The sequence below is a fragment of the Dermochelys coriacea genome, chromosome 5 (genome assembly GCF_009764565.3).
Source record: "Dermochelys coriacea isolate rDerCor1 chromosome 5, rDerCor1.pri.v4, whole genome shotgun sequence".
Taxonomy (NCBI): Eukaryota; Metazoa; Chordata; order Testudines; family Dermochelyidae; genus Dermochelys; species Dermochelys coriacea.
The window spans coordinates 47,740,430-47,754,055 of record NC_050072.1 but is presented as its reverse complement, the minus strand read 5'-3'; the positions used below and the strand labels follow the sequence as shown (position 1 = coordinate 47,754,055).

At 37.9% G+C, this 13,626-nt stretch overlaps 2 protein-coding genes across 4 annotated transcripts in view; one reads left to right on the top strand and one right to left on the bottom strand.

Moving 5' to 3' along the window:
• The window catches only part of IQGAP2 (IQ motif containing GTPase activating protein 2), a 233,134-nt gene that overhangs the window by 148,352 nt on the left and 71,156 nt on the right, over positions 1–13,626 (top strand). For all 3 annotated transcript variants that reach the window (XM_038401257.2, XM_038401260.2, XM_043515279.1), the window contains 2 exons: positions 2,056–2,180; positions 4,677–4,840. In XM_038401257.2, the coding sequence (XP_038257185.1) occupies positions 2,056–2,180; positions 4,677–4,840 (289 nt within the window). The remainder of the gene's footprint in view (positions 1–2,055; positions 2,181–4,676; positions 4,841–13,626) is intronic.
• On the bottom strand, positions 7,247–10,966 carry F2RL2 (coagulation factor II thrombin receptor like 2). Its single transcript, XM_038401263.2, has 2 exons — positions 10,711–10,966; positions 7,247–8,456 (listed from the first exon to the last, which is right to left on the bottom strand). Exons 1-2 carry the CDS (start codon positions 10,772–10,774, stop codon positions 7,366–7,368), a joined length of 1,155 nt encoding a protein of 384 aa, XP_038257191.1. The 5' UTR covers positions 10,775–10,966; the 3' UTR covers positions 7,247–7,365.

Genomic DNA, 13,626 nt, shown 5'->3' with positions numbered 1-13,626 from the left:
TATATTGCATGGCACTACACGAAGCAATTTTGAAGGGGTCCCTGAATCTCTCAACTACCTCCCCCTCTTTGGTATTGTATTGGCTGTTGGGGATGACCCAAAGGAGAGAGGTGTGGAGCCTGCTTTGAATGTTCTCCCGGTCAGCCCACCTAACCCCCAGGACCATTTTTGTCCTTAGCACACCTAGGAGAGAATAGGGCTCCCTCTCCGTGTGACTAAAAGCAAAACTTTAATGTTTTGAGGGTGGGGGAGGAGAATTACATAAGTGAAGAGAAATTAAGGGCCCCAAATGAGCAGGTTACTGGAGAAGCATTAGATGTGCTCAGAACAGCTTTGGAAAAACTTAATGAGTTATCCCTGGACTCCTTGCCAAATTCCCCTTCTGATAATTACACTTTACCTATCTTATATGTCCCCTGCAGCCTTAGTTGAAGGAGGTGTTCTTCACTTCCAGTTCTAAGATGCATAGCATTGCTACAAGCTGTTAAAACACTCAACAAGTGGAAGAATTTCACTGATGGACTAAGTCAGTGGTGGGCAACCCATGGGCCGCTCACGGCCCATCAGGGTAATCCTCTGTGAGACTGTTTGTTTACATTGACTGTCTGCAGGCCCGGGCTGCCCACAGCTCCCAGTGGCCGCTGTTCGCAGCCAATGGGAGCTGTGGAAAGCAGCATGGGCCTCAGGGACGTGCTGGCTGCCGCTTCCCACAGCTCCCATTGGCTGGGAATGGTGAACCGCAGCTACTGGGAGCTGCGGGCAGCTGGGCTGGCAGATGGTCAATATAAACAAACTGTCTCGCAGCCTGCCAGAGGATTACCCTGATGGGCTGTGTGCGGCCTGCGGGCCTCAGGTTGCCCACCACTGGACTAAGTGCTTTGAGATGAGGGACTATGGAAATGTTAAATATCAGAAATGTACAATTTAACTTTATGATGTGATTTAAAAAAAAAAGACTAACTCCTTAGTATATTTGACTATAGTGTAGTTTAAAAAACAAGCAAACAAAAGGAATCATGGCTGTTGCCATGAATTAATATAAACTTAACAGCGATGTTCTTTGACATTAATTTTTGGGGTAAGAAGTTTCGGTCTTCTATGAAAATCATTATTTACTTGACACACTGCATCTCCTTGTAATGTTTTTATGTCTATTAGTAGTGTGGAGCTACTCTAAGGAAAGTGCTTTGGGTGACATGATATGGAATTATTTCAGGTCACAATATGAGCTCGCAGTATGGCGCTGTGGCCAAAAGAGCTAATGCAATCTTCGGCTGTATAAACAAGAGAATGTCAAGTAGGGGTTGAGAGATTTTTACCTCTGTATTTGGCACTGATGGAATACTGTGTCTAGTTTTGGTGCCCACAATTCAAGGGTTTGGAGAGGGTTCAGAGGGAACCTGGAGAGGGGTCAGAAGAGACTGGACAATGATTAAAGGATTAGAGAACATGCCTTGTAGTGATAGACTTAAAGAGCTCAGTCTATTTAAAGAGAAGGTTATGGGATGATTTGATTAGTCTAAAAGTATCTACATATGGAACAATTATTTAATAATGGGCTCTTCAATCTAGCAGAAAGAGGTATACCACAATCCAGTGGTTGGAAGTTGAAGCTAAGCAAATTCAAACTGCAAATAAGTCATAAAATTTTGACAGGGAGGGTAGTTAACCATTGGAACAATTTATTAAGGGTTGTGATGGATTTTCTATCACTGACCATTTTTACATCAAGATTGGATGTTTTTCTAAAAGCTCTGCTCTAGGAATTATTGTGAGGAAGTGTTGTGGCCTCTGTTATAAAGGAGGTCAGACCAATGATCACGGTAGTCCTCTCTGCCCTTGGAATCTGAGTCTATGACATGCATGTGTAGAGCCACGTAAGGCAGCTTGCATGTTGTCAGTTTACATGGTGCCTGGCTACAAACACTTACAATCAAGTTTTTCACTTTCATGTGCACTAGATTCATCCAGTAAAAAAAAAAAAAATAAACGAAATACGTACAGTAAGTGATGGACAATATATGTAATGATTCTTTATTTTATATCTCCCTACAGTTATGCTGACACACTCTTGTCTATTAAGTCAGAGGCTTCATCTCAAGGACAAGATTATTTAAACTGGAATGATATCCAGAATTGTATTGACATGGTTAATATGCAAATTCAAGAAGAAAATGACAGTAAGTAATTCAACTTTCTGTCAGAGGCAGAGGTTACTGTGGTCGCTGGAACACTTGCTGGAGGTTTATGGAGTGCTGGCTTGCCACATAGTGATGCTTTTTTACTTTTAGCGGTAAAATTGCAGGTAGACAGCCAAAAATACAAACAACTAATTGCTTTCCTAATATTTTCAGTATGAAACTGTGGTAGCTGCAATTACAAATGAGAACAGAGGTGTATCAGACACCATAATAAAATGTATGCTATAAAAGTAATTGAGTTTCTATTTTGTAGTAGACAATAGAGATTTGTATTTTGACATACAACAAAGATTTTTGCTTTTTTTTAAGTAAATTTGAAATTAGTAATTCCTGTTCCCCAGCATAGCATCTTGATGATGATTCTAGAGAGAAGGACTAAAACAGTTCTCATTTTAAACAAAATTGAGCGAAGACTTCTGTGCTGAATGCCACTGCTAGAGTGTTGACTTGAGAGAAGGGAGCATTCAGTGCAGTAGTTACTTGCATTATACCTCTTCTGTCGTTAAATCCTTTTTCACCTCTCTGAAATCCTCTTGGTATTTCCTGATTCACTGAAGGGATCGCTGAATACATCACTTCTCTGACATCACAAATGCCATAGTTCTAGCAAATGGCAATTAGACTTATGTCCATCTGTATTCATATTGAGCCAATAATTCTGGTACTTAATCTCACTTTGGGACTTCACTGATTAAGTTAAGTACAAGAAGATTTTCAGATGGGGAGGGGGGAGGAAGGTGGTAGTGGGTGGCATTTTACACGCTTTCTGTGTTGAATGTCCCTCACATAATCTTTAGCGGGAGCAGTCAGTACATAACTGTGTCAAAAGCAATTCTTTGCCTGCTCTACTTTAAAAAAAAAAAAAAAATGTTTGTAATATAAAGAGCAGCTCATTGTGCTTATTTTTTCTTATCTTAAATTATTATCTAGCAGTGTATGTTTCCAGGTTGAAAAATAGTCCATGTTTCTTAAGTGGGTTTCAAACATTTGTGCTTTAAAAATGTTAGGGAATTGAGTTTTGGATGGTGTAACCCCTTTGCTGCTAGACAATGCTTTTCTGAGTGGTCTTTTTGACAAAACATCAAGCTGTGATGTGTATACTTCAGCAAAGAAGGGTAGTATTCAGCAAATAGAGCAGTTGTCAATAACTAAAATAGTCTGCCTTTTTACATAATCAGATTGGTGTCAGGCTGTTAAGCACATGCAGTGCTGCTTTAAGTCTATAAAACTTGAGGTGCTCAGTGTCTCAAACTTGGGCCTCATGTTTGCAACTTTAGTCCTAATGAATAGTAGCTGTTTTCAGATTGCACTGCTCTTCTACTGCCTACTGACGGGGGCAGCTCTACCTGGAACTGTACATAGTACCAACGGAGCGTTCTGAAACTTGCTGCATCCAAATCAGGCCATGCTTCCGAGTGCGCTGAAATTCCCTTTCCTCACTGGTGGTACCATTTCCCCATGGTTGTCATTAAAAAAAACCCAGCTTACATCCACCTAAGAGGATAAGGCCTTGTGAGGTCACATGACTATGACCTCACCAGTTCAGTTTTATATACACACTATGGAAAAACCTCAACAGATCCCAGGCAGCCACCAACTGGAATGCACTCTGTCACAGGTGATGGCAAAGCAATCTGCAAGAATTTATACTTGGTCAGATTTGGTATAGCGGGGTTCTATGAAAAGCCCTCAGAACAGTGTGTTTCAGTGCTTTCTGTTAACTAGTCAATTTCTATACTGAGTTAGCTAAAGATAGCTACCTAAATACACTTTTAAAAAAAAAAAAGTCCTTTTCACAGAGCTGCTGGACACCCCATAGTTCAGTTATTCTGTGGGAGCTATGGGTGTGCAGCAGTTTTCAAAACCAAGGTATTTTTCCTTTAGGCAGCCAAGTTTGAGAACTTTGACTTAGATGCATGATAAATTGTTCCATGACGTTAAAGTGGTGATGTTGATTACTTGAAAAAATAATCTTCACAAGTTCAGAGGTCAGAATATGTATGTGTATTAGGAAAACTAATATGTTAAATTATTTGCAATAGTCAGACATGAAAATCACTTGAGAATGATTACTTGAGCACTGCAATGTAAACAAGCCCAGACCTTTACACTCGGGTGTTGTCTGTTTGTTTGAAGATATGTACATGGATTATCCTACTGTAGAACGAAATGAGGAAATTTTTCCTTTTTAGAAAAGGATATGGATTTTTTGTTTTCGTTTTTAAATTAGATTCAGTTAAACAGTTTGGCTGTCAGAGGAGGAAAAATCTGGTCTCACTTGCTGGCTTGGCATGAACTGCCAATATCTGAGAAGAAAGATTTTAGAATTTGCTGCTGCTTACCATAACTTGATGATCACACTTATTCATTTATGACACTATCCTTTTTTTGAATAAACCTGATGTGCGATTGGGCTTTTTCTGTTATTACATCTTTAAACGTTAATTTCCCCCCTTTTTTTTTTTTTTTTTTTAGGAATTGTTGCGATTAGCTACATTAATGAAGCTATTGACCAAGGCAATCCTGGGAAAACTCTAGAAACACTGCTGTTGCCTACAGTCAAACTGCAGGATGTGAACCCAACAAATGCAAGGCATTATCAAGATTTTCTGCACTATGCCAAAGTGCAGAAATGCAAGGTAGAACCTCAATTGACTCATTGATACTTGTCAGTTTATTCAATGCCAAACCTGAATGTATGGGTTTTTTCCCCACCATATTTGCAGTGGTTGTGGTGTCTCTCTCCTATGCCAATTAAAATGTTATCTGAGTACTAAGTAATTCCACCTCCCACTGAAACTTTTAGTGTGAATGGGAGCTGGGGAGGATAAAATCTATTAGGGCTAGTTTTAAAAAATCCATTGTGCATGCTTGTCATTGTGCATGTGATGTTTTAGTTTATCTCATCCTGTCATGGTCACTTCAAATATTTAAAATGTAGTATTTATGCCATAATTGCGCTAAAGCGGTTATCTGAGCTGAGCAGGAGATCTGGCCTCTTGTTTCGGGGACTAGGGTTGGATTGGTATTTCACAGCTAGAAGGAAAGGTGAGGCTTTTGTCACTAATGGGAGGGTTGAAGCATTGACAGTTTTCAAAAGGACTTCCTGGAAATTACTCCTTCCTGGCCCCTCACATTGTTTAAAAGTAGTTGATTTTAAAAAGAAGTTGGTTTTTTATGGTCTTTATGATCCCTTTAACACCATTCTTTTTTTGGGGCGGGGGGTGTCATAATATTACAGCTTGCTGATTGTCTTCCCAATATGCTACTTAGGTTAAACCATCTTAGCGGGATACAAATGTGGGCTTCCATATAAAGCTGTGCCTTGGCTAGCATCAATTTTAGGAATTGTAAACAGATGAGCATAACTGCTTTCAGAATGTGATTGAACACAAGATTAACTATAGCTTTTGGAAAAGTGTTTAAAATGTATTCTCAAGTATTGTATGTCAATCATGCTCTACATTCCTAAGCTAAATTATGGGAGCTTTTTCTACATGGTACTTAGAGTATATATATATGCTGCTATAAACCATCTGGTTATCTGCAGTAACTACAATGAGGGCAGGTCTTAACGTTTTATGGAAGCTTTATGGGCTTTTGAAGTAAACCTTTCTTTTGTCCCAATTCTTATAAATTATGGGGGTATTCTGATTAAAAACAAACTTCATCATAGTTCAGGACAAGAAATTTTAGAGTATTCAACTTAAAATTTAGTCAGCTTAAAAAGGCACTGAATGTAGTTACAGCTGCCCTACTGTCCCCCTTCTATGGGCAGGTCTACATTACAGAGTTAAGTCAACCTAAGTTACACAACTCTAGCTACATGAATAACATAGCTGGAGCAGACTTAGCTTAGTTCGACTTATTGCAGTGTCTACACGAAAAACTCTCCCATCAGCTTACCTTTATGTTTCTCATTCTGGTGGACTATTGTAGTCGACAGGAGAGTGATCGGCGGTCAATTAAACAGGTCTTCACTAGACCTGCCAAATTTACACCCCAGTGGATCGATTGCCACAGCATCGATCGACAGTAAGTGTAGACAAGCCCTATCTTCTTTTCTTGCTTTTTGAAGTCCTTTCTCTGCTACTTTAAATGTCCTTTTTCTCCCCTTTTGCTCTGTGGAAAAACTCAAAAAAGCAACCCAAATCACTGATTACTGCAAAGGAAAGAGTGCAACCTTTTTTTAAAAAGGTACGTATTTGAGAACGCAATATACTGAGTCTCGTAAATTACAGTAATTTTAGGTGTTGCTTGTAACAGTGACAGGAAAACATTTTTAGACGGATGTGATTTTAAGTTGTCTCCTTTTTAAACAGAGAAGACTATATTTATTTTATTTGGCCTTTTACTGGCAAAACCAAAGTTCAATAAAATGCAACATACTCACCACCCCTACCCCCCCCCCCCAGAAGAGCTCCTGTTCATATAAGCAGATGTTGCCTACAATTTAATTGTCATCCTTTTAAATATGAGATGTGGAGGTTAAAATCAAGTGTCTGATTTGCAAGTATTAGGTTGGACTGTACCTGATTTTCATTACTCCAGTACAGTGGTTCTCAACCTGTGGGCCACCTGTGGCCCAATTCGCACACAGCTGTAGCCTATAAGTCACTTTTCTTCTTATTGCACTTCAAAAGTGAAAATGTTTCTATAGAGGGCAAAATAGAAATCCGCATTGCTACACATTGATCATAAGTTAGTGATATTAGATATTTTTAGGGTAGCCAACCCAAAGTTTTCAAAAATGGTGATACTGGGTTAAAAATACCATTTGAGTCTTATTTGCCTTCTGCAGTTGGAGCTTTTAGGGTTCACCTTTTTGGACCTTTCTCCATAGCAGTGAGGGCTAGAAACTTAATATTTTAAAAATGAAAACAGGTTCTCACCTGAATCAGGAGCAGTGGCTTCAAGAACAGCACCAAGACTTGTGATAAAATTGCAAGATTTGGCAAAGCTGTATTTTTAGAAGTCTTTTTAACATAAAATTTGGAAGCAAGTAAATCTTAAGAAGATGCTATTGAACTGCTGCTTTCTTTTTAATGAAAAAAGACCAAATAGAATTTATAAAACAATAGTTAATTGAGTAGTGTGTTTTTTATTTTGATGAATTATCAGACCTGTATATATGTCACAAAATAATAAATGTTGGACATTTAACTCATTCTTTCCTGGATATTTTAACCATTGTGAGATAAACATTGGATTGCTCTCTGATTTTGGATGTCAGATAGTAAAGGAATGGATCAAGGCAACTGTTTAAACTGCTTAGAGACAAAGCAATAAGATAGAAGAAATACAAGCCATCTGTTTTGTTGTAGTAGTAATTAACATGATGGACAATAAGTATGATGTTGCTTGGTGTGAAGCAAATGGCAAAAATCATAAGGATCAAGAGACTTATTTTAACATACCAAAACCACTTCTGGTCATAAGTATTGAGTGTTTGAATAATTGAGATGTAACAAAAAATAATAATGGTCAGTGGTATTACAAATCCAAAGATTGCTAAAGAGATGAAGTAGTAGAATTGGAATGGTGATAAAGTTTCACAGGCATTATGTACATCATGGCAGGTAAAGATATTTAATTGTTCCAAGTAGTAGCTTTGCTTCATTATGCAGAATGGCAGCATGTACAGGAAAACAATTGTCCACACAATGCCACATACTAGAGTTGCATAGGTACGCTTTGGTAGACTTCTGTAGGTGAACGGATGAACAATAGCCACATAACGACTGATGCTGATGCACGTGAGGAATAGAATGGAGCAATACATATTGCCATAGAAAATGGCAGTCGTAGTTCGGCACATTATTTCTCCAAATATCCAGTTGTTTCCATTGAGGTGGTATGCTATCTTGAATGGCAGTATGATACAGAATAGAAAATCTGAAATGGCTAAATTTGTATAGAAGATGGCAGTACAAACAGATCTGATTCTGAAAAACAGCATCCACAGAGTGATGGCATTTGATGGCACACCTAATAAAACTACGAGAATATATGTTGCAGGTACTAGTTTAGTGCTCAAAGAACTACTAAGGTACTCCATTGTGGTATTGTTAACTTTCAGTATTGAGCCATTTGACTTCCCCGAAGAGCATTTGCATTCTTTATTGTGAACAGTCTTTGTCCAGCCTTCTATATCGGAAGGGGGAATATAATCGTAAATCCCTTGTGGCATTCCATGAAAGGTCTTAATATCAGGCACATCTTGACTTGTGGAGCTGTTCTCACCATGTTTAGAATCTAAGATTTAAAAAAAGAAAATAGTTAAAACATAACTTATGTACTCTGGACAGAGTCATGATGTATACCTTTTTTCTGAGAGAAATTAGTGCAGCTCTAATCTGAAGAATGATTCTATAAAAATGGCATTGTGGGGTACTGTGTTGTCTCCAATTTCTGTATTGTGTGGGATGGCATACCCCTCATAATTTTATTTTATAAATGGACTCTCAGCCCTGAATACTCAGCTGGACTTGATCAAGCTGCATTCTTTCTGTTTTAAGAATAATCATTTTTTGATGGCAGAATTATGCTTGACATCTGTGCAACCTCATGTCGCTAGTGGATTTTCACAGGTGTAACTTCTTGAAATTAATCATGCTGATGAACAGAGAGAATATAATTGTTGATTCGCATGCCCTGAACTGTTGGCTCAGCAGTGCAAACAGGAATAATAAACAAACTTTTGTCACTTAAGCAAGCACATATGAGTATGTAAAAGGCAAATATGTTGAATAAGATGGTGCCATTTTTACATACCCATTTTTTCAAATTAGAACTATACGTAGAAATGTTTGCCCTTTATCTTTACATACAAAATCTTCCTTATATGGTATTCAAACACCTAAGAGGCTTGTCTCCACCCTCTTTTTAAAAAAACAAAACAAAAAAAACTAGCTACTCTGGCTCTTTACCTCTTGGCTCAGAAGGCAAACCAGATTCCCTTCTGTTAGCATGAAGAATCAATGCTACTCTGAAATGAATGATATAGCTATTATTCTCCATTGTTATGGGGCAGGGTAGCTATAGTCTTAAGTACTGAGCATGGAGCTGATCTGTTTTTATTTCTGTTTCTACAGCTGGCAAATCTGTCTGCTTCAGTTCCACCATGTGGTTATCCCTACTGTGCAAAGTGCTTTTGGGAAAAAAAAAAGTGTGTGTGTGTGTGTGTGTGAAAAGTGCTATGATGGTAACTATAGTAACTATTGGGGGAGGGATCGCTCAGTGGTTTGAGCATTGGCCTGGTAAACCCAGGGTTGTGAGTTCAATCCTTGAAGGGGCCATTTAGGGATCTGGGGCAGATACTGGGGATTGGTCCTGTTTTGAGCAGGGGGTTGGACTAGATGATCTCCTGAGGTCCCTTCCACCCCTGATATTCTATGATTTACCTGCTTGCAATTCATTACACTTTTTTGCAGATAACTCTGAAAACATCACTAAAGTAAATATTCTCTTACTATTTAGACAAAGATTAATGAGCATATTTAGCCTCTTCTCCTAATGTCAACAATCCTGATGAGGCTTAGCATAGAATTTTGTAAAGAAGTGCTAGTACCAAAAGTGTGCAAAACAATAATAATCCTACTTTGCACCTATACAACATCTTTCACTTGAATCATGTAGCCATAATAAAGTTTTTGCTATTGGTATAATTAGAATCCTAGCTCCAGAATTCTGAACAAACTGTATGATGTAGAGCAGTCCTGTTTGAATCTTTGAATCCTAGTCTTTGTCCTAATGTAACATAACTAATTTCTTCTGGATAAAAAAAAATATACAGGAAATAACACGTAGGTCCAGGCATTGCAGACCATTGGAATGGGCAGCCATGATGGAGTATGCATAGGTAGCAGACTTGAGTAAGACTGTGCTATTTTTAGTCACATCTCTGGGCATGACTACTCTTTAAAGAGACTGGTGTCAACATTTTTTAAATAAATAAATACAAAAACAATTAATCTTCATAGAAAATGCCTAGTTTTGCTCCCACTGAAATCGTGTTTTTCCCATAGTCTCCAGTGAGACTGATTTAGGCCCAATGTTTTGGAATGGTGACTTTCCCTAGGTATTTAGGATACAAATTTACTCCCCCATCAACTGAATTTTCCTTCTAGTGGAACCTTCTGGGAAGTGTTAATCTTGTATTTATGATGCCCTCTTTCTACACAGAGGGTGTGATCCCACAAATTCAGTACTGTCACATCACTGTAGGAACAAGTACTGTAGAGGAAGTGCGTTATGTAGGAAATCACATTTCAGTAAACACAAACTATTGCCTTTTGTTTGTCAATTAGCAAAACTATCAAAGGCCACTGTGGGGAGAAATTCAAGATAACTGAAATAGAGCAACCAAAACCTGCCTCAGCTGATGTGTGCATCAGCCTGCTGAGGGTACTTGTAGTTGACAAAAGCATCTAAAAGATAAGCACAATGTTCATGGTACCAGCTGAAATATACAGATAATATAAAATACACCTAGAACCAGAGGGCTTACCTCTTTGCCGTAGACTTGAGGACAGAGACAGTAATCCAGTTGTAATTAAGACCAATGTTTTCATTGTTGCAAGTTAAATCCAGTTGGAAAAATAATGCCTCTTTAATTCAGTTGAAAAGGTTTTTAAATCCACATTTTTTGTGTAAAAGACCTTGGAGTTTTAAGTCTGCCATCCAGAAGCATTCTGTGTGTACAGGATTTATAGTAACTAACTAGTTTGTTCTTTCTTTAGTACAGCAATAGGGTGTGACAGCTGAATGTGTAAATATTCATGACTCAGTTTCAACCTCTGGCTGATACGGAAGAGATTAAATTACTTTAACGTCTGTAATTTAACTCCTAATTTACCATGAACATGAAGAAGGGTGGCTGTTTTTTTAAGGTCTTTCTGTACTTTGTGAATATTCTAAGCAGAAATATTTTCTTCTGAATATTTTTATGTACAAATTCCAACAAAGTGTTTGACACCTGGAGTCCCCAATCAAAGATCAGACCCGTTGTGCTAATATGTACAGAGATGTAGTAAAAAGAAAGCCCATCTCCTAAAGGCTTACAAACTTGGTTAATTACAAGAGGAAACAAATGCATGGTGTTGGCAGGGATGGGGAAAGGAGGATGAGGTAACAATGATGCAACCATGTTTCACACAGACTAGTTCGGCTCTGCTCTATCTTGTCATCTGCCTATCAGTTACCAATTGACAGTGGTCTGTAGGCTGTCTGTCCTGTCCCGTCTGCTTTGTTTAAATAGTTCCTGTCCCTGACCAGTCTACATCTTTAAGAAACTTTACACAAATTATTTTTTAAAGTTTCCTACGTGTCACATGATGAGTGACTAGTTTCCAGCAGGCAACTTCAAAATGCCTTAGCAACATTGGCGGGCTTCTCACTTAATGGTAAGATTAGAATAACAAATTATTACCTGGCCCGGGAGCCATATGCTTACCAGCACTATAATAATTCTGAAAAAATCTGAGATCCTGGGGAGTTAAAATATTCCATGCCTCACTCCCCAGTCCCAAGGTTCCAGCTGAAGTTTAGTGATTCTTAATACTGACTCACCCTTTAATAATACTCTGAACAATGTAATTTTGATTTGTAATAGCTGCAACATATACCTCACAATGAGTCTGAGGTATAGTTGATTCTGATCATATTTGTAAGGCATTTCTGTTCTGAAATTTTTGTCCTCCTGCATAGCTTGTGCCTAACTTGACAGTTTGGTGGGAAGTGAAGTGATTTTGAGTTTAATTAAAGAGTTTGTTTGGATGGATGATCTTTGAACCAGATGCCAGAATTAAAATATTGTGAGACTGTTGTAGTGTAGTTTTTTTTTAAGAAAATAAGCAAACAGTAAAGCGTTCTGCAAGCTTACAGATGTTTCCTCTGTAAATCCTCATATCAGACTTGGGGAGGAGAAGGAGAGAGAAAAATTACACTAACTTAAAAGGAGTTGACTTTTTTGTTCCTGCTGTTTAAGGCTCAAAAGTGTGGGAAAAGTGACCTGAAATGCAAATTGTGTTCACGAATGCTTTTTCTGCATCAGTTTGTACTCTTCCCCACTGTTATAATTGGGATCAAATGCAGTTTACAATAAGAAAATTCATGTGTAAATGCCAATTCAAAAACATTCATGTGTTGGGCATGGATAGATACGTTCTTGTCACACTTACCACACAAATATCTGTTCCACTTTTCTAATGAAAGCTTTTACACATCCTCTCTCCTCTCATTACCATTACATTCACAAAGTACAGATTCATTTGGGTTTTGGCTTGAAATAAAATAAATTAAAACCCTTGATCCACCGTCAAGCTGGTTCACTACACAATAGGCTATCTTAGCATTCCATCCCTATGTGACATCTTCCTCACTTTCATTTTTTATAGGCATGTATTTGTACAATTTTGTATCTTTGCTAAAGTGACATTTATGGGTTTCATAATCTAATGTAACTTGTGCTTTTGCATTTCTCTATAGAAAGTCTCCCTGTGTTGCATGAAAATTTTCAATTTTTTTATTAGCAATTACCATTTATATCTTCATTAAGCAATGGAAGCAATTTACTTCTGCAGCAGGAGGTTGACTGTCCTCCAAACCAACTGCTGACACTGTAACATTGCTTTTCAGCTAGTTGTTAATGGGTGTGGACTTTGATTCCTGAACACTGAATAAGACCCATTTAAGTACCTCCTAAATCAGTCTTCCCTGTGATAGCATCTAGCATTTTTAAGTTCGTTTTGACAGTAGTGTCCTCTGGCTTTACTACTTCTCTGATATCCCTGGCATTAATTTAAGATTTGCATGCTAGAAATTGTGCCATTCTTTGAGATTGGGAGGGGAAAAACAAAATCCCAGATTTCTGGTGTACAGTTACTTAACTGATGAATGCACTAGAAACATCTTAATTGAGCTTAACTTCAGTCTGACCTTGCTAGGGTCTCTTCTTTTGTGCTCAGAATTCTGCATGTTAAATCATGCCTGCAGTTATTTACTTCAGTTTGTCTGTATATTTAGGCACTTAAACGTCCAAATGTCCAAGTTTGGACTGCAAATTGGGGGCACACAAAATAAGCTGTTTTTGAAAATTTGGCTTGTCTTGCATACGAGGTAAAATTAGATAGTCGGTAGTTATCCAATAAAACTAAAAATAATGCCTGCCCTGGTACGTACTTCTTGTTTCAAAAAATTCAGGAATTAAAGCAATCTTTGCATTACTAAATCTCAGCTCTTTCTGTGTGAAAGTTCATACTGATATTTTTATCTTTTTACTTGTCTGTACATATGCATGATTTCCAATGAAGAGCTTTGAAAGAAAAGTTAACTGTTTGTAACCTTCTATTGGATTTATGCTATGTCCTTGAGGAATCGTATTGTTGTCTGATGGTCTTACTGAATGTGCCTGTTGCTCTGTTTA

Bases quoted from the DNA above. Each gene is read 5' to 3' on its own strand.
- F2RL2 (XM_038401263.2), bottom strand. From the start codon at position 10,774: ATGAAAACATTGGTCTTAATTACAACTGGATTACTGTCTCTGTCCTCA. The intron at 8,457-10,710 runs GTAAGCCCTCTG...TTTAAATCTTAG, and splicing joins CTCAAGTCTACGGCAAAGAG to ATTCTAAACATGGTGAGAAC.